Source organism: Palaemon carinicauda, chromosome 10 (genome assembly GCF_036898095.1).
Source record: "Palaemon carinicauda isolate YSFRI2023 chromosome 10, ASM3689809v2, whole genome shotgun sequence".
NCBI classification, from domain to species: Eukaryota; Metazoa; Arthropoda; class Malacostraca; order Decapoda; family Palaemonidae; genus Palaemon; species Palaemon carinicauda.
In genome coordinates this window covers 115,574,047-115,600,986 of record NC_090734.1, presented here as the reverse complement: position 1 = coordinate 115,600,986, position 26,940 = coordinate 115,574,047, and the positions used below count along the sequence as shown (strand labels likewise).

The following is a 26,940-nucleotide window of genomic DNA, read 5'->3' as shown; positions in this document are numbered from 1 at the left end:
GTTGGTGTGAATTCTGGAAATTAGGTGGTCCTGGGTGGGTTCCCTGATACAGTGGTTTCTGCACCTTTAGTGGAAGTAGAGGCATTCTTCCCAGGGTATCACAAGGTGACAGAATTGGCAGTGGTAGAAAAGCTCCCTATCCGGGGCAATGACGGCATTTTGGGAAATGATATGTTAGATGCCCAAGGTTATGAAATATTCTCAATAGTGTCTGTAACTGCAAGTTCTGTGGCAATTACCGCTCGAGCTTCTGCAAAGGCTGCTGCCGCCTTATAGAATGAGGATAATTTAAACTTTAGTAGTTTAGAGGTGGATGTAGAGAGACCCGGGTCAGTAGGTAGTGGTAGTAGTAGTTTTATGAATAAAATATTTAAACCTGATTGTAACCGTGTAAGCTTTATTGAAGCTCAGAAGGCTGAATTCAATTATGAATTAGGAGGTACGGATGATTTAACAAAACCCAGGTTCTGTGTGATTAGAGGTTTGTTGTATAGAGTTAGTCGTCCTGTGGATAACGGCTTGAACCAAACCTCTCGGCTAGAACAGATTGTGGTACCTTCAAAATATCAGAATGATGTCCTTAGTTTAGCTCATGAAGATTCCTTTTCTGGTCCTTTTGGAGTTTTTAAAACTCATAGTAGATTGGAAAAATATTTTTGGTGGCCCGGATTGAAATCCTCAGTGAAGAAATTTGTAGGAAGTTGTGAAACATGCCAAATTATGGGTAAACCTAATAAACTTATTCCTAAAGCCCCTTTGCATCCAATTCCTGCAATTGGAGATACTTTTGCTGAGTTGGTTGTTGATGTGGTTGGGCCTTTGCCCCGAACTAAATCTGGTTTTATTTATCTTTTAACTATAATGGACAGAGGGTCTAGGTTTCCTGAAGCTTTTCCTATGAGGAAAATTACATCCAATGTAGTATTTGAGAAACTAATAGAATTTTTTTCCAGGTATGGGTTGCCTCGTAAAAATCAAACTGATTGTGGCACAAATTTTACGAGCAAAGTGTTTAAAGGTAAATGTGCTGAACTGGCTATTCAGCACATTACCAGTGTACCTTACCACCCAGTGAGTCAGGGCGTAGTGGAAAGGTTCCACCAAACCCTTAAGTCTATTCTAAAAAAGTACTGTTATGAGCAAGGTGAGGATTGGGATAAAGGTCTTCCCTTTGCTCTCTTTGCTATATGTAATCATCCCAATTCTTCCCCAGGTATAGCTCCATTCGAGTTGATTTTTGGGCATAAAGTACGTGGTCCTCTAGAAATTTTCCATGAGTTGCTAGAGGTTAGTCATAAGAAAGAATTGAATGTGGGTGAGTTCGTTGAGGACCTGAGGAGGAGATTATCTGCTGCCTGGAAATTTGCCCAGGATAATTTGGTGTTCTCTCAGGCCTCAATGAAGAGAAATTATGATAAGAAGAGCAAGACACGTTCGTTTGAGCCTTGTGAGCTTGTTTTAGTTTTGAGTACAGACTCTGACAATCTTCTGGAACCTAGGTATAAGGGGCATTGGAAGGTACTCCGGAAATTGTCTGATGTCAATTATGAAGTGGAAGCTCCTGGGACCAAAGGAAAGTGTCGGATATTCCATATAAATAGATTGAAATCTTACACAGTTGGTAGACTTGATCCTCTAGTTATAGTATATGAGCCAGTGTCTCTAGTGCTAGACCACACATTAGAAGAACCAGCCGACTTGTTTTGCCAGGTATCATCAGATGCCCTTACAAGTAATATGCAAAATTTTGAAACTTTAGTAAAGGGTTTGGAGCAGCTGGAGGGTATCCAGAAGGATGACATGTTGAAATTAATATCATTTTTTTCAGACTTATTTCAGGCCTCTCCAGGCAGAACGACCTTGCTCCAACATGATGTTGATGTAGGCAGTGCTTCCCCAGTCAAACAAAGTCCTTATCGATTAAATCCAGAAAAACGGGATAATGTCAAGAAGGAGATAAAGTATATGTTGGAGCATGATTCAATTAGACCTTCGGTAAGTCCTTAGAGCCCCCCTATTGTACTTGTTAAGAAACTTGACGGGCAGTTTCGCATGTGTGTGGACTACCGCAAGGTCAATGCTAATACAAAGAATGACTCTTTCCCTTTGCCACGTATTGAGGACTGTCTTGATCGGATAGGACCTGCTAAGTTTATAACCAAATTGGATCTTTTAAAAGGGTATTGACAGGTTCCCCTATCTGATAGAGCTCGTGAGATTTCCGCTTTTGTTACGCCCTTTGGGCTTTACGAATGTAAGGTAATGCCCTTTGGGATGAAGAATGCAGCGTGTACCTTTCAGCGGTTGATGAACAGAGTAATATGTGGTCTGGAGGGTACAGAAATCTATATAGATGATTTGGTTATTCACAGTAATGATTGGCGGACTCATTTGGTGAGATTAAAGAAGGCATTTGAGGCCTTGAGAGCCGCTGGTCTTGTTGTAAATTTGATTAAATGTGACTTTGGTAAAGCCAAGGTGTGTTATCTAGGTCACGAGGTTGGTTTGGGTCAGGTTACTCCTAAACAAGCTAACCTTGAGGCTCTATTAAATTTGCAAAGGCCACACAATGTTAGGGAGGTCCGGAGAATTTTAGGTATGTTGGGTTATTATAGGATATTTGTCCGAAACTTCTCTGACATTGCTCAGCCCCTTACTCAACTTTTGCAAAAGGGACAAAAGTTTGTATGGTCTTCTTAGTGTGAGGAATCTTTTTTAAAACTCAAAACTGTATTGATGTCTAACCCCATTCTAATGTCTCCTGACTTTCAGAAACCTTTTATTGTGGCTGTAGATGCCAGTGATGTGGCTATAAGTGGAGTACTTTTTCAAAGACATGAAGATGGTGAAGTGCGTCCAGTATTATACTTTAGTCTTAAGTTGTTGGATGCTGAGAGAAGGTATCCTACCATCGAGAAGAAGGCTCTAGCTTTAATTCGTACCTTGGTTCATTTCAAACCATATGTTACAAATTTTTCCTTTCCCGTAGAAATTTGGACGGACCATAACCCTTTGGTGATCATTGAAAGAATGAAAGGTACAAACCAGAGGATTTTGCGTTGGGCTCTTCAGCTACAGGAGTTTGTTTTAAATATTAAGCATGTTAAGGGTGTCGATAATTGTATTCCTGACGCCCTTTCTAGGATGTAAGTCTGGTCAGTTCTCTACTTGCCTCGCCCTTCTCATTTCTCTTTCGGGGTTTGTATTGGAAGTTATATTTAAGGTGATTAATTTTTTTTTATCATTTAAAATGAGTGTATCGATTCGGGCTTTATCTTAAGTTTGTTTCATTATGTTGTGAGTTTTGCTTCACCTTATTTTTGCCTTGCAGGATATTTTAGATTAAGTTGTCTTCATTTCCCTTGCAGGATGTTTTAAATTAAGTTGTCTCTTTTACCCTTGTAGGATGTTTTAGAGTAAGTTTTCTATATGGTTATTTTCTTGTATGTGATATAGTTGTGTGGTACTAAAAAAATTTATTTTATTTGAATATTTTTTTCTTTGAGGGGGAGGAAGGTGTCAAATTAACGTAATTTATTGCTTGTTTTTCTTAAATCAGCCTTGTACTTTAGTTTTAAGTGTTCTATTATATTCAGTTAGGTAACTATTTTTTTTTCGTTAATGTAACATTCAGTGGTTTTGCTCAGTGATTCCTCCTCTTGTTGTTAATTGCCTAACTATCGTGTTAACGATTATTTTTATTTTGTTTTCGAGTTGGAATGGAACTGTAGTGCAGTGAGTGGAGACCGAGCTAAGGCAGTTCGGGCCTGTATAAGCTTCTGGACGTACGCTATTTTTCTGGCAGCCTTTTGGATTGATATTAGGCCTTTTTGGAGGAATACTCCGACGGACCTCCCTTGGAAGTGGTTGCCCGTAGATGTGCTGAGCCATCTGCAGTGTATGTGCATTAGGGAGTGTGATCACGGCTGTGATATCGCAGGTTACTGTCACTTGCGACTCCTGTACTTCTGATCCCCGCCGGAGGATTTGGCGGAAGACGTGGTCGTCGCTGTCCCGCCACGTAGGAGATGTCATGTCAACCACTGTCCTGTCCGTCTTGAGCTGCATGTCCAGGAGAGCTATTTGCTTGTGAGGAGGCCTGTAGGGAAGAAATTGCCAGGTAAGACGTAATTATCCTATGTTGTTCCTCGGAATTGATGCCAACCCCATAGTCTACCTGGACAATTTGTGTGCTTCCTCGTATATCTGCTTGGAGATTGAAGAGACTCCTGCGCACTTCGTTGTACACGAGGATTTGTGTATATAATTATCAATAATATTTATATTTATTATGTCATGTTAAGCTGTTGGTATTGGGTTAGTTTTAAGTTTAGTACAAACACGTTTAGGTAGGAGATTTAAGGTTTTCCTGTCTTTATTTTCTCTAGTCTTCCTTTAATCTTATAATTATAGGTTAGTGGTTTTGGGCCCGTATCATTATTATTTCAGCCTTGGACATATTATGTCCTTTCTTTTCTTTGTTAGGGTTAGTTTCTAAGTATTAGGTATTGTTGTGAGCCCGTTATTGTTGTTTGTATTTACTGTTAAGTTTTCTCACAAGGCTTATTTAGTATTAAGTGTATTGTGTAATTAAATATTGTTTATTTTATTTTGGTGTTTGTTTCCACATTCCTCATACTCTGTGTACTTTCTTACGGCCTATGATCCCTCTAAGTATTGAAATTAAAGAACCTGTATTATGGCCAAAGGGTTCGTAACACTTTACATTTCAGTAATCGTATGTTGTCATTATTGAATTCATTAGTTCTTTTACCTTTAGTCTTCATAAACTTTACTTAGAAGTAGATAATCTTTATCTGAAATCATTCTCTATACTAAAGTTCTAGGTTGAAGAGGATCAAACCTACTGTATAGCTGAACAAATCATAGAAGGGTTTACACCTTGGGAACACTCATCAGGAATTCCTTTGTTGAATGAGTGTGCCCAGTTCTTCTTGGGTGACAAAGGGCAATCTCACACCTTTTAAGGATGTTACCATATTTCCATGGAGATATAGCAAGTGATCAACTAAATTAGCATTTTTTTTTTCTAAATATCACCGAAAGAAATCTTGATAAGAGGCAAAAAGTCATTGGACAAGAGTGGATATCTTCCAGGAAGTAATTTGTCTGTTCCTTCTTTTGCTAGTTTGTTCGCCTTTTCATTTCATGACACACCCACATAAGTTGAGTACCCAGCAAAGCATGTATTAGGAAAAGAAAATGATTTGATATAATATAAAGACTCAAATTCAGGTTTTGTCACTCACATCTGCTAAAATACTTCCTTTCTCTCCTGGGAACTTTGTATCTTTGCTTCCCCCACCTTAATCATCCTACTCTGTTTCTTTCTTCTTCTGGACCAAAGGAATCTCCTTTCCACCGGACGTCTAATTATTATCCCAATGCTGACTCTCCCCCTCCCCCCTCCAACAACGACTTCTTTTTCTTACTGATTCAGCTTTTTCTTTAATTTTACATTCAATGTTTTAATAGGACGTCAATTCTTATCCTCAAAAAAAAAAAAAAAGAAAAAAAAAATCTTCGTAACTTGTTTTCCTTTCGTTACTCCCGAACCTTCATTTCCTCATCTCCATCTTCCTTTCCATCTAAAAGGAACATCGTCAGCCACATCCCTCGAAAACAACATCAGACGACATTAAATAAACATATTGTTTCGAAGAAAGAAAATAATCTCAATAAGGATTAAAAATTTCATTTTCGTATAGACAGGATTCTCTTTGCCACAACTTCATCAAGGACAATTTACCTTATAAATGAAACCAAAATTTTCCCTTTTATTCTGGAAGGCAAATTGTGTACTCTACAGGTAGATTCTTTATGTCGACTGTGGCAGGTCACAACGAGGGAGCAGAAGGGTGTAGGTCCTGTAGCCTCACTCCCATAAGGCGTAACACTTTGGAGGGACGCTTCTTTAACAGGAATTAGAATTTAACATAATATTATATATACCTCCTGTGAGCGTCCATAACTAAGTCATATGACTATGAACTCTATATTTTGTATCAGTTAACTCCCAAAATGACCCTGATAAACACATATATAAACCGAGTCTCATATTCCCAAAGGAGCAATGTTCCAAGATATACAAAATCCGATTTATCACAAAGAAAAAATCCAGCTGACCGTAAGGAATAAATTACTGACAATATGAAATCCTTCTCTGGGAAGGAGTTTTACACAGGAATTCCTCAAAACACGACGCCATTACTCAAGATACAGGAGACAGGTACAGGTTTCACCTCCCCTCGATCATATGTTATCATCTTATAGAAGAGTTTCCAAAAGTGTTTAAACCTTACTACTTTAAGCTCGTCTGGTTCAGTGTAGCCCAGAGGTTCCCATGAAGGAAAACATTGAGGTTCTGCCATCTTCTTGCTTCTTCTTTCTCTTCTTAGAGATGAGTTTTACTAATTTGATATCTAATGATCTTGTGAAAGGAATATTATTCCAATGAAAGGTCTTGTCTACGTAACCAGTGTCACCGAATCTGCAATTTGGATTTCAGGATGCACTGAGATTTTCGTTGTAAGTAAAGGACAGCAGTAGACAAAAGGTTCAGGAAACTGAAGAAATTAACCCTGGATAGGTACGCTCCTCGGACACCCCTTTAAGGGTATACTCGGACGCGAACGACCCCGACGGCAAAAAAAATTCTTGAAAAATCAGTTTTTGCAGTAACCTCCTTTTTTCTTTTGCCAAAAAAAACTTCAATGAATGCTTAAAACAACTGTAAAGATAAATACTACTCATCTGCAGAAAAACTATTTATTATAAATATTTTAAAAAATTAAGTAGAAAAAAAAGACCTGACATAAAAATTCATAAAAAAAAGTTTATACATATATACACAAATCCTTTTAGGAATTGATTCTTGAATGTTTAGGACACATCTTGATGTATTTTGGATGAAGTCAGACCCATGGAGGTGAAGATCTGAAATGAGAAAAAAAGGGTAACTTTTTTTGGCCAAAAAAATTTGTCCAAATTTCATGAATTTTTTTGGGTACCCAAATGAAATAGGAAGTGGCTAATTTTTTTAGGGAATAAACATATGTTATCCTAAAATAGAAATATGTAAAAAAATCTTCATTATTTTGTAAATTACATTTATATCAGGGGCTATATCTAAAGGTAATTTTTTGAGTACTTAGAAATTTCGTAAAAAAATACATATATTTAATATATAATATGATATTTATGCAGGTAAAAATATACCAAAATATCACAAATTCTATAGGGAACAAGAATATATATAGATAGGGCAGCTTACGCTTCGGATATGTCCACAAAATGGCCGCCAACCACACTGACTCAGACTCCCTAATCTGCCACTTGAAATGTAGGAAGGGTATGTCAATTTCACGGTGTTATTTACTAATCTAATTATTATTGGATATGCATAAAAATTGTATGGTGGGTTGCTGGATAATTGTCGATTATTCTACGACTATAAAATTAAAATTCTGACCCAAAAAATTTTTTTTGAAGGGAAATAAAATAAAAAAAAAAAAATGTAAAACAATATAATATTTTAGCTAAAAAAATTTGATGATATTCAATCAAAAAAAAAGTAAACAAAATTTTCCGACAAATAAACATCTAGAGGAATCATTACTCTGTGTTAGTTCCTTAGTACGTAGTAATTTTGAAAGAATTGGGAAAAAACGAAAAAATGGCAATCACCGGAAAATCGAACACATACCTATATATACGCCATATCTGGCTAAAAAAAGATAGGCATGGGTAGCCAGATCATCTAGAAACACTTAACAACACTATAAAAATATAAGTTTTGCGACACTACTTGCCAATTCCTTACGGTAACATGACTAAGCAAAAAAAATGCAAAACAAATAAAAAGGGGCACTCGCGGAAAAATGGCTAACATTCTAATATACGGCATTTCAGAAAAAAAAAATTCAGCCACGTGCTAGGCAAACCATCAAGGCACATTTTCCGACAAATAAACATCTAAATGAATCATTACTCTGTGATAGTTCCTTAGTACGTAGTAATTTTGAAAGAAATGGGAAAAAACGAAAAAATGGCAATCACAGGAAAATCGAACACATACCTATATATACGCCATATCTGGCTAAAAAAAGAAGATAGGCATGGGTAGCCAGATCATTTAGAAACACTTTCCAACACTATAAAATTATAAGTTTTGCGACACTACTTGCCAATTCCTTACGGTAACATGACTAAGCAAAAAATGCAAAACAAATAAAAAGGGGCAATCGTGGAAAAATGGCCATTCTAATATACGGCATTTCAGAAAAAAAAATTTCAGCCACGTGCTAGGCAAACCATCAAGGCACATTTTCCGACAAATAAACATATAAATGAAATATTACTCTGTGATAGTTCCTTAGTACGTAGTAATTTTGAAAGAAATGGGAAAAAACGAAAAAATGGCAATCACAGGAAAATCGAACACATACTTATATATACGCCATATCTGGCTAAAAAAAAAATAGGCATGGGTAGCCAGATCATCTAGAAACACTTTCCAACACTATAAAAATATAAGTTTTGCGACACTACTTGCCAATTCCTTACGGTAATATGACTAAGCAAAAAAATGCAAAACAAATAAAAAGGGGCACTCGCGGAAAAATACCCAACATTCTAATATACGGCATCTCAGATAAAAAAAAGACATGCACGTGTTAGCCCAACCATCAAGGCACACTTTCTAACACATAAACATGAAAGAAAAATCAATAATATACGGCAATTCCTTACTACGTAGTAAATTTTTACAAATATTGAAAAAAAAAACAGAAATTGGCAACCGCAGTTAAATACCCAATATACCAATAACTACGTCGTATCTAACAAAAACAAAATCACGCATGGGTAGCCAGATCATCTAGACACACTTTCCAACACTAAAAAAGCAAAAGTTTTACGACACTATTTCGCAATATCTTACGGAAAAATGACTTGGCAAAAAAATTAAAAAAAATTAAAAAGGGACACTCGCGGTAAAATGCCCGACATTCTAATATACGGCATCTCAGATAAAAAAAAAGACATGCACGTGTTAGCCCAACCATCAAGGCACACTTTCTAACACATAAACATGAAGAAAAAAATGAATAATATACGGCAATTCCTTACTACGTAGTAATTTTTACAAATATTGAAAAAAAAACAGAAATTGGTAACCGCAGTTAAATACCCAATATACCAATAACTACGTCGTATCTGACAAAAACAAAGTCATGCATGGGTAGCCAGATCATCTAGACATACTTTCCAACACTAAACAAGCAAAAGTTTTACGACCCTATTTGGCAATATTTTACGGAAAAATGACTTGGCAAAAAAATGAAAAAGGGGCACTCGCGGTAAAATGGTCCTCGTGGTGATGAACGACATTTTAACTAAAAAAAAAATCATGCACATGGTAGCCAAACAATCCACGAAGACTTTCCACAACTGATAACCTATACAAGTTGCACCATTCTACGACAATTTCATAATACGTAATAACTTTGATAATTATGCAAACTACCTTAGAAGGGTAAACTCGGTCGCGCTCGACCCCGACGCGTCTCAGAAATCGGGGAAGGAGTACAGCTACAGCAATGCACATCTGGACACTACTAGAGCGTGTAGGGGAGACACCTCCTGCAGGTCGATCACCCACAAATTCAGTCACGGGGGTGAGTCACGTGAGAAAAACCTGTTTTTTTTTGACGCTCGGGGTCGCAAACGACCCATCGTACCTATCCAGGGATAAATATTCCTTCAACATCTATTATGACTATGAAGAAATCTTCTCAGGATAACAATAATCTGTCCTCTTGGTATCATTTTGACAAGTAGGCCTATTGCTGTGCTCTAAGAGGTATTACACAAGACATTCGGGTTGAAGTCAGAGAGAGAGAGAGAGAGATCTAATTGAAACTATGTTTTCCTTATTTCATTGTCTTAAATAATTGTAAGATTCAGTTCAATTAATATATGACCCAGGAGTCATTACTCAAACAAAATTCCCATTGTAATGTAAAGTAAGAATCTTTCTCTAGACTTTCTATTTCTAAATGAAATCATTATCTTCAAAGTTTAGAGGAAAAAACTGAATTTCCTGAAATTTTGACTCTCGAACGTTTACTACTCTCAGTGTTCTTAAATATCTTTGGAGTCATAATCAGAGAAATGCAAGATTGAGTGAAACAATTATAAAACTCTTGTTTAACCCATAGACTTTTTAACTGATATATATAGTATTTTTTTTAAATCACTAATTACTTGGATATATAATGATTCAAGTGATATTATAAGATGATACCGGCCTACAGAATTTCTGCAAATAGAATATTGAAAACTGCAGGATAATCTGAATAATTTCGAACCATAAACCAGTAACTATCGTAGCTCACGTTCCATGTAAACATACATGGACATGTTTGATAGCAATTAACACCTTTCCAGGCACTTACGAGAGAGAAGAATCCTTTGACACAAAATTTATGAAAGAAGAAAACTGATGTTTTCTTAACCAATCATTTTTCCAACGTTATTAAACGTTAGAAATTCTGAGCTGATTTTGTCGGGGGAAGCGAATGAACATTTTAGGCTAGACAGCCTTTTCCGCTTAGACACGGGAAAAATGAGGTGGATTTTAAGGATATTTTCTAAGTATTCTTTTCAAATTTGTACAATAACAGTATATGTAAATAAGTATGTAAGTATGTATATTTGTATGTATATATATATATATATATATATATATATATATATATATATATATATATATATATATATATATATATATATATATATATATATATATATATATATATATATATACACACTTATATATATATACATATATATATATATATATATATATATATATATATATATATATATATATATATATATATATATATATATATATATATATAGTACATAGATAGATAAATGTATATTAGTGTGTGTGTTTGTGTTGTCTGTGTGCTTTTGTGTGTGTATGTATGTGTGAGTAGGCTATAAGTATTTTTACTGGCCCCTGGGGTATAAATGGGACACAGTACATAAAGGATAAATACAAAATAAAAAATCCAATTTGTGTGTCAGTATTATGTAGACGTTCAGGGAATAAGCTATATCCGAGTTAAGGCTCACAGCTATTTACTTTACATTCCAGTAATCAAATATTGCCATCGTTGAATACATTGTGTTATTTAACCTTTACTCTTCAATGATTTTACTTAAAACAAGATATTCTTTATCAGAAAAGACCCTCTATAAACAAGCTCTATGTTGAGGAGAATCAAATCACAGGCACTGACACTCATCAGGAACTCCTCTGTTAAAAGACTGTGTCCAGTTGTTAGGGGACAGAGGGCTTTCTCCCATCTTCTATGTATGTTATCGTATTTCCAAGGAGGTATAACACTTGTGATCTCCTTCATCTTACTCTGATCCTCATCATTCCAATAATGTTGCCGAATATCACTATTAGATCGTTTGATATGAGGCAAAAAGTCATTACACAAAAGTCGATATCTTCCAGGATACTTTTTAGTAATTTTTTTACGTTTTTATTTTTATTTTTTTTTTTTTATTTTTTTTTTTTTTTTTCTAGTTTGTCCAGCTTCTCATTTCGTGGCACACCCACATGAGCTGGGTACACAGTAAAGCATGTATTATGAAAAGATATTGTTTAGGTACAACATTGACTTAAATTGAAGGTCTGTCCCTCAGCATCTAAAATGGGAACATTGGTGGTAGGTCACAACGAGGGTTCAGAAGAAGGGTGTAGGTCTTGCAGCTTCACTACAAGAAGTAACTCCCTGGAGAGATGCTTCTTAAAAAAGTAAAAAAAAAAAAAGAAAAAAACAACCTTATAGTCATATAGCTGATAGTACCTTTTAGCATTTATATCTACGCCATATGAATATAAAATATATTTTTGGTATCTGAAATCATCTTGAATAAGTTTCTTAAACTTAATTATCTACAGTAACCCCCGAATGACCCTGATAAACACAGACATAAACCGACTCTAAAATCTCCAAAGGAGCGATGTTCCACGATATACAAAAGCCGATTTACCATAAAGACAAAAATCCATCTGATCGTAAGGACTAAATTACCCACAAAATGAAATCCTTCTCTGGGAAGCAGTTTTACACAAGAATATCCTAAAACATGACGCTATTAAATGAGATACGGAGACAGGTCTAGATTTCACCCTCCCTCGATCATATGTTATTATTTTAGAAGAGTTTCTGAAGGTGTTTAGACTTAACTATTAGGAAAGGTTATTTTAGGGTTGTCTTGTTCAGTTTAGCCCTGAAGTTCCCATGAAGGAAAAACATTAATATTCCTCTATATTTTTGTTTCTTCTTAGAAATTAATTTGATACTTTGATATTCAATGTTCTTTTGACAGGAATATTATTTCAATCAAAGGCGTTGTCCAGGTAACCAGTGTCACTGAATTACGCAATTTGACTTCTGGGTGGTTTGATATTTTCGTCAGAAATAAAAAAAAAAAAAAAAAAATCATGATAGTATCAATGTCTTCTCTTCTCAGTCTCATTCTTACAATAGGTATGCAGATCATCACCAGCATTTCTTCAAGGTAACTTTTCCTCTTACTTCATTATGCATGTTGCATAATTTTTTTTTTTTTTTTTTTTATACTTCTGCCCAGATCTTTCCTGCAGTTCCATCAAATTCGTAATATTAGGCAGGCAGTTAATTCTCATAGTCAAGCTTTCTTCATCTAGAAGTTTTATTCCAAGTGTGATCAGTTTGTGGAAAGATCTTCATAATCGGGTAGCTGAATCGGTAGAACTTCCAAAGTTCAAACTTGCAGCAAATGCTTTTTATGTTGAATAGGCTGACATATGTCTTTCTATAGTGTATACATGAATTATCTGTTTTAAAGTTGTTATTGTTTTTAAATTATTTTATTCTCATTCTTCAATACTTCTTATATCGTTTATTTTTTTTATTTCCTTTCCTCACTGGGCTATTTTTCCCTGTTGAAGCCCTTGGGCTTATAGCATCTTGCGTTTTCAACTAGGGTTGTAGCTTAGTTAGTAGTAGAAGTAGTAGTAGTAATAATAATAATAATAACAATAATAATAATAATAATAAAACTTCATCAAAACTTAAACTTCCCAAAAACTCACTCGGGTTTTGCAAAGACAAATCAGCTTCTTGTTTTAAAAAGGTCGCAACTTTTATTTTCTCTCTTCTCAAATAGTCCTTAAACTTTCAAAAGATCACAGTTAAAATTGGCCCCCATAAAGCAAAGCTGTTCAAGTGATGCTTTAAGTTTGCTTTCCTGACATTGCGCTGGTTCATAAAGATTTCCCTTTTTTTTTCCCTTAGGTCATCTGTTGCAAATTCGCAGTTCAGTTGTTCCTTTTAAGTCGTAGTTTCCCTGCAATATTGAAGTGATAAAAATAAAGGTTAAGTGAGATTGATATTGTTTACACTGAAACACAGAACAGAGAATCAGAGTCTCTTTAGCGGGGTTGGATCGCTTTAATCCATTTGACGTCTATCGTACCGATTGAAGGTTATCGTTCAAATGCCAATTTCTAAAGACCTCAGTTATTGGAAGCCATTTTGGGACATTTGGTTGCAGATTCCAAACCATTTATGGTCATCCCATGGCCATAAACATCTTTTACTTCCTCCATAAACAAATTTTCATTCACTGTGTGAAAATTTTTATTGAGTTTGCCTTTAATTTTGTCCCCTAAAATTGACCCATCAAGATCGTTTAGACTTTCCATCTTGTTTATATTTTTCTGCTTTTGTTTGGACTTTTTGTAATATACTATTCATTCTGAGGCATTTTTAGCTCTTTACCCAAAGTTGAATCCCTTTTACCTTTGATTTACCCATTATTCGTTTAGGCTGAAGCTAAGCATTTAAATCAGAAAGGAGGGCATCTTTAGTTCAAATTAAATCCGGTTTATGTATTGCATAAAACTCCGTCTTAAATTACAGTATGTATCCATTTCTGCTGTGTATCTCTTTCCCCTCTCTCCACAAACTAGAGCTCTCTCTCTCTCTCTCTCTCTCTCTCTCTCTCTCTCTCTCTCTCTCTCTCTCTCAATCTACAGTATTCGACTAAGAAACGTATAGAATTTCTTGCTTAGGTCACTTGAGGAACCAAAAAGTTCTTTTGATATCTTCAGGTTTCACGAGAAATAAGAATTATGAGGTTTTTGTCTACCTCGCAACCAGGATTTTTTTTTTTTCTTAACGTTGACCAAAGAAATCATTGTTGAAGTCACCTCTTATTCCTTGATATCCTGAATATTAAACGTTTTTATGCATACTGTAGGAACCCTTCGCTTACCTACCTCGAGGGCAGACCCATCCTAATAAGATATTGCTCTCTCTTTATTTCTTTCCTGCAGAGTCCTTCTCCCAAGCAATTCCTGCCTCCACAAAATACAGAGACTTTATCCCGCTCAGGTAAAGACAGTAACGCGAATTCATGGCGGAAAAGAGCTCTTGCCACGACTTGAATTAACCCAAGGACACCCCGATGTGTCTCTTGCATATTCCTTGGGGTGAATCAAGTTATGTCCTCTGGGGAGAAGCATAAAGGGATCCCTCTCACGTCTTTGAGTTTTACTTTGCAGGAAACGATTCCCATAAACAAATTTTACTCTTCTTCAAAAAGGAACCTGGAAAGTTTGTTAATTTGAATTAATTTGAGTTATTACGAAAATTAATATACTGATAATATTGTACTAAGATAAATCCTTTGGTAGATGTATATATTACATTATAATACGTAATTTGAATTGGTAACATAGACATGAATAATGAAAATCAGTGTAACAGCATTATATCGTTGTTGTTCTCTCTCTCTCTCTCTCTCTCTCTCTCTCTCTCTCTCTCTCTCTCTCTCTCTCTCTCTCTCTCATACTTTCCATTTTTAGCATCATAGTTCACCGCATTCCAAATATCTCACCGATAATTCTATTTTTATTCTTTCAAATATAACATGTAATTCTTCAAGAAAAATTTCATTGTCATTTGCTTTTTTTTTTTTTTTTTTTTTTTTTTTTTTTTTCAATATTTTCCTAGCTGCACTTCTTTCCTTTCCGGCGCCCTTCGCCTTTAAAACGTTAGTGATAAATACCTTTTATTCAAGAGATAGGGGAAAATCTTATCTTTATATTATTTGGTATCATTACGTAAAAGAGAGTTGATATTTGAAATTGAAAGAGATCTCTTATGGATGTAAAGAGTAATGAAATTATACGATGAATTCCATTATCAGCAATTATATATGAATCTGATTTCGTATTGACAGAGAAATGCAGTTATTGATGTTTGGAAGATAAAAAGTTGATAATTAAAGTTCCATATTAATACATTAGAAAATTATATCTTATGAAATCATTTTAAGCTGTAACCCATATCAGTTAATGAATCTCATTAAGACGAGATTTAAAAAGTTAGCTCAGATATCGAATATTAATGTTAGGATTTTTTTCCCAAGAGAGAGAGAGAGAGAGAGAGAGAGAGAGAGAGAGAGAGAGAGAGAGAGAGAGAGAGAGAGAGATTTCCAATGTTACCGTGTGAGGAAATCCACTCTTTCCCTCTCTTGAGTGTTGTGGAGTAAACACGAGGCAGCCGAACAAATATAGAAATGTGATTTTCAAAATCCCGCATCTGGCATCATGGGATGGAAGGGAATGGCACTGGGTCACAATGAAGCCCGAGAAATACCAGAGGGAAGGAAAGGCCTTTGGGATATTGAAGGTTTTCCAAATATGTTTGTAGAGCATTTTTTAGATCATGATGTCGAATGCAACTTTCCAATTTCCTTGTTAAGCAAAGTCTAGATTTGTTTCATTAAATCCCGAGAGTTCCCAAGAAATATCTCACTTAGAGAGTAATGAACCGAATTTAGTAGATACAAAGAATCGATAAACTTTCTTTTTTTACAGAAATTCTCATTATTAATTATATGTATCAAATAATATTCATCATGAAAAGAAAATATTCTTTGACATGAAATGAAAATGAGATATATTCCCTAAACCTATTATCATTAAATCCTTTTAAATCCTAAAGAATATATCCTTAATCGTGATGATTTTGGATAAAAGATGATGCAAACTTAAGATGAGGGGAAGAGGCTAACTCGGAATCCTTGAAAATGTCTTCAAATGAGACTTGTGTGAGTTGAGCCTTGAGTGTTATTCTTCAGCCTTGGAGTAGAACCTAACAAGTATGAATTTTCACATCAGGAAAGATGATGTAGAAGGACCTAAATAATGACGATAATAACAATATCGATGTATTAATATTTTAGACAGAACATTTGTTATCCCCAACCGGGCTCCATTTAGGGTCACCTGATGTCTTTATTGGACTAATAATTTGTTTATTATGTCTTTTGATCTTGAGGATGGACGCTCAGAGGTGAGGGAATACTTTCAGTCTTATTCTCTTCCTTCCTTTCCATTCTGCTTATTGCTTCATAACCTGCCACTGGGATAAAAAAAAAATCTCTGCAATCAATTTCCAAAGAAAAAAAAATTAAAGAAAAACTTTCTAACTTCCCCTGAGACACTTAAGGGACAATCATTGGCCAAAAAAAAAACAATTCTCTCTCATTTTTTCCCACAGAACTATCTCACAAAGCTCTGATACTATCAGACACAATGAAACAAACTCTCGCTCAGTTATCTCCAATTTTTTTTTTTTTTTTTTTTTTTTTTGCGAACACGTTGACACCACACCCGCGCGTGCGAAATACACCTCTCTCTCTCTCTCTCTCTCTCTCTCTCTCTCTCTCTCTCTCTCTCTCTCTCTCTCTCTCTCTCTCTCTCTCTCTCTCTCTCTCTCTCTCTCTCTCTCTCTCTCTCTGTTTCATCTCGCTTTGAAGAAGATTTCTGCTTATTGTAATTGTGAAAATTAACTTTGATAATAAATCCTCTTCTAGTTTAAAAACTCGTCTGATTCATCGCCTCCGACCATGTATTATTATGTGATTTCCCACATCCTTATGACAAAATTTAGTGGCAGTGGTGGGATGATGTAACCACACCATACTGGTTCTCAGTCTGCGTCCCCTCTCCCCGGTGTACCTGTTGACATGCAAAAAGGATTCAGTACACGTGTGCTTGGGTCATCATTTCTCAGATGCCAGGCGCCATGCCTCATGAGTTTGCGTCTATAACGATAAAAGACAGTAGCAGAGGTTAATACCACCTTCTTATTTAAGTGCATATTTTTTCCTTTAACTTGTTTGTGACATAATAAACATAAAAAATACAAAAAGAAAAAAAAAAACCGAATTTTCTAAAGTTTTGTGTCGAAAGTTTTGGTTTATTTATTTTCTGTTGACACAAATGAAACGAGAGAGAGAGAGAGAGAGAGAGAGAGAGGAGAGAGAGAGAGAGAGAGAGAGAGAGAGAGAGAGAGAGAGAGAGAGAGAGAGAGAGCTAAGTATAAAAGGAAAAGTTAATCTGAGAATCCCACTGACTTTGTCCCTTTCTCTCTTCAAAGCCAATTTACAGAATCCCTTTCTATGCCAACACACAAGGGATTCTGTAAATTGGCTTTGAAGAGAGAAAGGGATTAAGTCATGGGGATTCTCAGATTAACTTTTCCTTTTATACTTAGCTCTCTCTCTCTCTCTCTCTCTCTCTCTCTCTCTCTCTCTCTCTCTCTCTCTCTCTCTCTCTCTCTGAACAAGGAAAAAGATATAGTTATCATCCCCACTATAGAAATTGTTTTTGCAGGTACCTTTGGAAGATATAAATATTAAAAGCCATTTATCAAGAAAGAAAATTAGGATTTATGGTGAATATTTTACAAATAATTACTTAATAAATACACATTTTGTTTCCTGTTTTCAGTTTGGCTTAGAAACTCTGCAAATATCTTTTTTTTGTAGATTATATTAGGAAAGAACTCACATTGATTTTGATTCCATATTCTTGTATCAAATTCTGATACTTATTTTCGCTCCACTTTATAGAAATGACAAACTCTCCTCCTTCTTCATGACAGTAATGTGAGAACAGTTATTAGTCTCAAATGTATTTCGATGAATAAGTATTATTTTCAGTTGTCCTCAAGTCGTACTTTTAACCTAATCATCATCATTCAACGTGGTTTGTGAATTCATTCATAAATAGTAATTAATAACTCAAAGATTAAGAAATATTTGCTAAAAAAAATTTCTGATTACGATTTGCCTTTTCTTGCAAACCTAATATAAGTGAAATTTATTTTGTCTTGGAAAAGGAAATTAATTTCTTGATTAAACAAACTGTGCGATCATGGACAGCGTTGTTCCCTAAAGTATAAATATTCCTAGAGAGGAATCTTGAATATTAATTGACACTTTGACTTCCTAGAATTTCTCTCTCTCTCTCTCTCTCCCTCTCTCTCTCTCTCCTCTCTCTCTCTCTCTCTCTCTCTCTCTCTCCTCCTCTCTCTCTCTCTCTCTCTCTCTTTTGTGTAAAAGCCATCTGTGATGGGACTTGTAATCCGTACAAAACTTGATTGTCAGAGAGAGCCAAGATTCGTTTGACTTACATGACATTGTTTGAAGTGTCTTCGTTCAAGCGGTTGATTGAAAAGACACAAAACCGATTTCCTCTGACCAAAATATGCAGATGGTGAGTGGGTGAGTTGAGGTAGATTAGTTTTCATAGAAGATGAAGTAGATCGTTACTTACTGAAACAGAAAGAGCCTTTGTGCATCATTGATGTACTAAGCAATGAAAACTTGTAAACAAAGATATTGCAAAAAGTTGTAAAACCAAAATTTGTGTTGTTTTATTACGATTATTCTAAAACAATCCATTCAGTCACTAATAAATTGATCGAGGATAAAACAGTACGTTATTTTCTTATAATTATCATAACGAATCAGAATTGTTCAAATACCTTATCAAGATATCAAATTGGCTTGTTTCGATATGCTTGACTAATCCCAGACCGGTGGGGGGTCCTAGTACTAGCGGCAATAAGTCACATTGAATACCAATCAAACGTCCTTCTTCTAACAGTGCACAGTAACATGATTGATATCAAAGAATTACAAAGAACTTTTTATGGGAAGAATGAAACGATATGACGTCAATATCCAGATATCTACTCTCAAAGTGTAACAGTAAATGATATCAGTTTTTTTATATCTTTTTTTTTTTACCCTAAATATTGTAATACGTAATAGGACTTGATGCATTATTAGGTCGAATCCAAAAGTAAGAGAGACGGGATATATAAAGGAAGATCCTAAACTTGATGTACAATATCATCAACTTATCTCTCTCTCTCTCTCTCTCTCTCTCTCTCTCTCTCTCTCTCTCTCTCTCTCTCTCTCTCTCTCTCTCTGTGAAATATACTTGCTGTACTCATAATATTTTAAATCTTTTTGTGATATTTGTATCCTTTCTCAAAAAAAAAAAATACAGCTGTCGTAGAAAGATTTGTTTTAGAAGCAAGAGTTGGTGAGTAAATGTGTTTATGTCGATGCAAACCAGACATGATTTCCCTTTCAGTATCAATTTAGTGCCAGTAAGTTGTACTTGTTTTACATATAGGGCAAATCGCAAATGAGTTTTACATGCACAACATAATGCAAACAAATATGACGTGTGGTTTAATACAAGCTCTTGAAAGCCTACACTTAAAGAAAAGAAAACACCGTAATTTCTATCGGGAATTCTCCGTAAAAATATATACTGTTCTCAACTGTATTTCAGTAAATTACAGGCAACCGTAGTTTTACTCTACTTTGTTATTTTCTTTTAAGGGTTGATGACCGTAATATCACTATATTACGTCAGTATAACCGTTTTTAAAACGGTAAAAATCCTGGCATAAACGTAACCAGACCTTTACGGTATTTTTAATGCAAATTCTTAACAGTGTGCCACTATACATTTCATATCGTAGCCTCGCATTGTTAGGTCTATTTTATTCTCCCCATGATGAACCCCCCCCCCCCCCAAAAAAAAAGATGAAAAAGAAGAAAAAGAAACTCATTTTGATATTCACACAACGTTCGTCCACTTAATCAAAAGCAAATTTGAACTGTCCTTTCTAAGGACACAGTTAGTTTTCCACAAAAACAATTCAGAAGAATAATCTACAGGAAATATTATCTAGTGAGTCATAATTGGTTAGAGAAAAAGCTTAAGATTTCAAACAATCTGAATAAATATCATATCAAACTTTCAATGTCATAATGTGCTTTAAAACATTGAAGGCTAATCATTTCAATGCATAATGCATAATGAATTCTTGAGCATCAAATATTAGTCGGGTGGCTGCTGCCAAAGGAGATTTGCGTTGTTACTGTCCTATGTGTATGTAATGCAAATATGGCATTTATTTCCTTCTTTTAGCGTACTTGGATATGATAATGTTATACTGTGCAGAGTTTTGTAGTCTATCAAGTATTTTATTAGAGCCAACCCTCCCCTCTCCCCGCTTCTCTCCACCGCTCCCCCATCACTCTCCCACACCCCACCACTCTCCCACACCACTCTTTCTCACCACCTTGGAGGAAATTTAATCCTTCTAGCTCACCACTCTTCCCACACCATTCTCCCCCACCCTTGACCTTAATGTTTTCTTAAACCACCTGATACATGAATATATTTGATCTTATCTCAGAAACATTAAATATACTTGGAAAACCTTTGACTATTCACATGTCTCTGTAATTACAAATAATCCAGATTCTTCCTATTTTAGAAAGACTCAAATGGCAATCGTTGATACCCTTTCTAACAGATATCCAATTTCAGAAAAAAAAAACCTTAATGAGCTCAGACCAAAATGAATCTTTTCTCAGGAAAGAAAATATCTTGCAAATAATTATAAAATTGATTCTGTCCTTTTCACGATTTGGATCATTAGGAAATTTCCACTCTAAATTTTAGTATCAGCTTCATATTTCCTGTCTTATAAAACTCAGACAGAATCCTAGATTTAATTCGATTTTCTAAGCTCTCTGGATACCTCTTGTTAACCCAATGGGCAGATGAGGAAGTTGAAGGAATTATTGTCTAATTCTCATCCATGTCAATAAATCAGTAGATCAGAATTGACAGGAATTAGTCATTCACATCACGGGTATCTATATTTAAGCAGAAAGGTGACACCATGGAATGCGGTAACTACATGGGAATTAAACTAACAGAGCATGGTTTGAAAGTGTTAGAGAGGGTACTAGATGAGAAATTGAGAGAGATTGTAAAGATTGGGAAACAGCAGTATGGATTCATGATGGGGAGAGAGACTGTGGGTGCCATCTTTATAATAAGGCAGTTGCCGGAAAAGAAACTAGAGGAAAACCAGCTCTTCTGCGCTATTATAAAATTAGAGAAGGCTTTTGATAGAATACTTAGAGAAGTGATGTTGGGAACAAGAAGTTTGTTGCAATAGTTTCAAATGACAGCCATTGCTTATTAAAGAAAAATTAGTTTTCAGCCGTATTTTAATTTATGTTTAACTTAAAAGTTTGATTTCAGTATTAAAATTCACGTTTTTGTTTAAAGCAGAGTAGAAAGATTAATATCAGATGTTACAATTTTGTATTTGTTCACATTCATTTTTTTCTTATATAAAAACAAAAATAAACCTTTATGTTACTAGTGTCGAAACATCTTGACCTGAATAAAGTAACGGTATGGAAGTGGCAAAGATCGTCACATTTCCACAACTGTAGAAAGATAAGTTCCCTGAACGAATTAGAGATTCAATCGTTTTCCTGTAAATCGAAAAGGAACCACGAGATAATATCTCGTACTAAGACGGAATAACACAATGTGTTATTCCGTCTTGTCTCCTGCTGCCTATTTTCACAACATGGGGTCTACCACCTGCGTATCATGTGCCATGCAACATGCAACATTTTCTATAGAATTTTCAATTAAAACGGTAAAATCATTATCTACTTCCTGAATGAAGCATTGTCATGAGTAATTGATAGCTTTAAATATTTACTTAAATAAGCTAGTATAACGAAAAACTACGTAAGTAACAATCACTCACTGTTTGCCACTTTAAGGAAAGGAAAACATATAGACTAATATTACACACACGGAAACACATACACATGTGCGTGTGTTTTACACAAACTCTATGCACACACAAGCAGTTAGATCTTACCTTTCAAAACCTGTAGAAACTCTAACAACAAACACGACTAATTGCTTTAAAATGTTTTTCCTTTCATGTCTCGCATTACCAGTAATTACATGTCAAATGAAGAGAACATTTTTGTCATCGTCATCCCGTTACTAAATGGTCTGTAGTTCTTAAGGGATGTTAATGGGAATATCATCGAACAAAATTACACAGTTTATGAAAATGAATTTTCTCTTGGAAGAAAACTTTTTATGGTGAGGAAAGTTGAAGGGATTATTTCATCTTTGACAATATTATCTTTTTCTACTTCAGAAGTATGGAACAATCTTTCGGACCTGGAGAAATAAACTCGGCATTAAGGATAGATTTGGAAAGAGGCGTTTGATTTCCACATTTGTATTCAACCATAAACATGAGTATTATATTCAAATCTATTAAGAGAAAAGAAAATTATTTATGAGTTTTTCTTTTGGGAATTTTGACTCAGAATTTGGTAAAGAATCCTTTTTAACAATTTTAAACAGACAATGAATATTTGTTCCCATTATTCTACTGTCCAAATTTGTTCTTCCCTTCCTGGAAAGTTTATAAGAATATGAGAAAAATGGATGAGAGGGAACAAGAAAGTCAAATGCGCCATTAAAGAGAAATCGGTTATTTCTTAAATGAATTGAAATTGCAATAGACATAAACCAAACAAAATCTATATTCCGTTATTCCGGATTGTCTAACTAATGATTTATTAATGTGAGAATATTTATAAAAACAGTCTTTATTCAAAAATAGCAAATGTTGTGGCGGGATGGTGTAAAAACAACCCCCACACTATTGATCACACTAACTGACAAATGTCTCCTCTGCACAAACTTTCCCCTTACGTTATCATAAACTGGACTCTTAGACAAAAAGGACATAGAAACAAAACATAGTCCTAATACTATATTTCTCACAAACTAAATATATAATTAAAGAAAAAAAATACTTTCCACGATAAAGTAAATCCTAACAAAACTTAAAACTAACCGCAACCCAAACATAAAAACACAAAACACACACACACACACAATATATATATATATATATTATATATATATATATTGAGAGTTCAACAACACCAAAAATTTGTATGTTTATATAATATATGTAATTTGCAACACAGTCGTTCACAAACTTCCGAACTCGCAGAAGATCCACATATTTTCCTCCAAAACCATCAGCTAGCATTTGTCAATGACTTTCCTAACCTAGGTCATATCATTACGAAAGATTCAAAGAACACATCTGATATTGAAAACAGGCGACGTAAATTGTGTTGACTAGGGAACATGGTAATGAGAATATTTGCCTTCTGCCGCCAAGATATCAAAAAACTCCTATTTCAAACCTACTGCTATAACGTATACAGCTGCTCGCTATGGGCAAACTATACACGTGAATCGATGAGACGTATCACAGTCATCCACAATGATATCCTAAGACGCCTCACCAATACCACGAGGCACCATTCAGTTTCAGCGATGTTTGTTGAAAATAGACTGGATAACCTAAAATCCATCATTCGACGCTCTATAGTAAGTCTCACCTCCCGCGTGCAATAGAATTTTTTCGCGTTACGAAGTATAGCGAAAAATAATTGTCCTAACGACATGTAAGCAGATCTTGAGTGTCTTGTTACTTAAGTTCAGTTGTTATGTAGGCAGTGGCCAATGAAAATTTAGTGTTGGGTGAAACGCATTCGATGTTTGAAGAGGTATTTAGTAAGTGGGCACTTTCTAGCGCACGCTAGCCCGAGCAAGTCGAATTTATTAGCCAGGACGCCAGGCAGGGTCAAATTCAGCTTCAGATGTGAATAGTGTTTTCACGCTAGCAATCAGATTGCTGAAACCGTTTCAAGAAGTGATGGACAATCTATTATCCGATTTCCAGCAGAATATTCAACAAGTATCCGCACCTCATTAAAGTATGATGGAAAACCATTTGAATGAGCATCGCGTTATTTTGAGGAAACTGATACGAAAATGTTAGCATTAGATGCGATTGTTTATCAATTTGGAGGACAAGGAACATCTAAAACTGCTGCAGAAACGAGTTAGTACGCAAAGAGCAGCATCGCCGAAAGTGTCAAGCTAGTTAAAGATCGAGGGAAAGTGTGGATTTATATCAACTTTGATGGAAGAGGTCTAGAGCTCAATAAAGGCCGAGAGTTGACATTGGAGCCGGGAATGTACCAAGAAAGACGTCGAAAAGAGAAGTGAAAATATAGCTGTTTTTATTTTGTATACTTAGCAGTTGGTACAAGGAAATTGAAACATTGTTTATTTTATTTTATTGTTTTTAATTGCCTGTTGGTTGTTGTTATTCACAATGCATTGAACAGAATTAGATTGGGTCCGGTAAGATAGTCATTGACGTCTAAAAAGGCAATCACAAAATTCCATTTCAAAACCGTTACTGTGGTTGTTGGATTGGGTAACAATAGGTCAGAAAGGGACTAATCAGAATTTATTAAAAGAGAATGGGTGACACTGGTATCAGAGAAACTAAGAAATAATTCCTTTGACGGTGACCAAGAATGGAAATGCTAAGCAAAGGCTGGTTTTTTATTACAAACTTTTTAAGGATTTAATCAGTCTAGTCTGCTTATCGCATAGAAATCTATTAAAACGTTGCCAATATCTTTCTCATTTGGGAAAGTTTTTTAAAAGTTTTTATAACGGATTATCTTTAGCTATTTTTGAAAGTGGCGGTACATCTTTACTAAAGTTCTTAAGTCTGTTATATAGTGGAGATCTAAGGAAGTGAAGATTGAAGTATTTTTAGATGATGGCATAGCTGCGGATGGTTGTTTTGAAGGGGCATTGGATCCTTGTTATTTACTTTAAAAGCTTCAAGATTTGGATTTATTTACAAGAAAGTATAATTGGTTTTCAGACTCTAAATTGTATTTGGAAAGGTTTACAGTGGAAGAATACTGAAGGCAAATTTCGTAACTACAGTATTTGGATAAACTATGTCGTTAAAGACCTTGTTTAGATGCCAAACCTTCTGAATTAACAAAAACTTTATTTTAACGAATATCTTTTGGACAGAATTGTCTGTTACATAATTTCCACGAATTTTGTCGTGAGAGGCATTGTAAAAATGAAAACGGTAAAGTATTTCTGTTTTTTTACATATTGAGCAAAGCTAGTTGAGAACTTAATGGAGAAATATCAGATGCTCTACTTGAGATCTTGTTTTGACGCAGAAATTCAGTCTTTTTATTTTGGTCGTTACTTTAACTATATACTTGCATCAGACTTATTTAACCTATTACTTCATTGTGACGCCTAAGATGTAGGCAGTTTATCACTATATTGTGACGCCTAAGATGTAGGCAGTTTATCACTTTATTGTGACGCCTAAGATGTAGGCAGTTTCACTATATTGTGACGCCTAAGATGTCGGCAGTTTATCACTTTATTGTGACGCCTAAGATGTAAGGCAGCTTAGCACTATATTGTGACGCCTCAGATGTAGGCAGTTTAGCACTATATTGTGACGCCTCAGATGTAGGCAGTTTAGCACTATATTGTGACGCCTCAGATGTAGGCAGTTTATCACTATATTGTGACGCATCAGATGTAGCCAATTCATCACATTGCGAAGCCTCGGATGTAGGCAATCTTATCAATATATTGGGACACCTCATAGGAAATTTACCGCTATATTGCGACGCTTCAAACATAGGAAATTTACCGCTATATTGTGACTCCTCAGATTTAATAGTTATATTGTGACGCCTCTGGTGTTGGGAAATTTATAAGTTGTGACACCTCAGTAGTAGGTTTGGAGTCATTTTGAAGTTCTTGGCGATGAATACAGCGCATTTTTTATCGTGAAAAGTGTGGTTGGAAACTGGATAGCAAATGAATCTTTAAAATTAAACATTAAGGAGCAGGAGGCAGTCGACAGAATTATGTAAAGTACTTTGACAATGTTTGAACGTTGTTCCAGATAACAAAAATTTTTCGATTTTAATGCAAGTAGGTAGCAAAAAGACAGATTTAGAAATCATAGAAAACTAAAGAATTTTAACTTGTACTGAATACATTGTTCAGGTCATCAATGTATGTTAGCCCAGAAAGAGTGCAAAAGAGCGGATTTTTTGAAGTGTTGTCAACTAACATGGATGAATGGTCAATTCTTGCTTACAGTTTTCAGAGTTATGGACTTGTGAGTGTTATTCATTCTTTCGACGGTTTTGCCACTTTTAAAAATATGTTGAGGTTTTTAATCTCTAATATTGGTGTCCCGGTACAGAGGGAATTGATGTTTCAACTTGGTTTGGTGCTCTATACCAAAGGTTATTAATAAAATGGAGGTAAAAATTCTTCACTTCAGTAGAATATTCCAGAGTGAAAGTCCTCTCCATATAGACTTTTGATATTATCGAGGGAAACTTTATTGTTGAACTTTGAGTGTTTACGTAACAAAAGGTTTATTACACACGGCAAAGATAAAAAAAAAAAAAAAGATAAAAAAGGGGAAATTTTTCGCTGAAATTTAACTTTGATATAGAGGGTAAAGTTTTCTGAAATTATAAGCATATATGTACAATGTTTTATTTTTGGAATCTGTTTTCCGGGATCGTGACTGCAATGAAATGCCAGCAGTCGTCTTTGACGGTTGCATCTAATTTGAACAGGAAATCGGGGGACCTCAGTTGTCATGGGCATCTTCTATCATCGATGAATGACAGCACCGACAAAACCTACAAACTTGTCTTTCAACAAAGAGAAACTTA

At 35.1% G+C, this 26,940-nt stretch overlaps 1 protein-coding gene across 1 annotated transcript in view; it reads left to right on the top strand.

Annotated features, from left to right (window-relative positions):
- Positions 1–357: 357 nt before the first annotated feature.
- The window catches only part of LOC137648197 (uncharacterized), a 31,039-nt gene continuing 4,456 nt past the window's right edge, over positions 358–26,940 (top strand). The window contains exons 1-4 of the mRNA XM_068381123.1: positions 358–1,995; positions 2,191–2,478; positions 2,773–2,900; positions 15,436–15,508. Of these exons, the coding sequence (XP_068237224.1) occupies positions 358–1,995; positions 2,191–2,478; positions 2,773–2,900; positions 15,436–15,508 (2,127 nt within the window). The remainder of the gene's footprint in view (positions 1,996–2,190; positions 2,479–2,772; positions 2,901–15,435; positions 15,509–26,940) is intronic.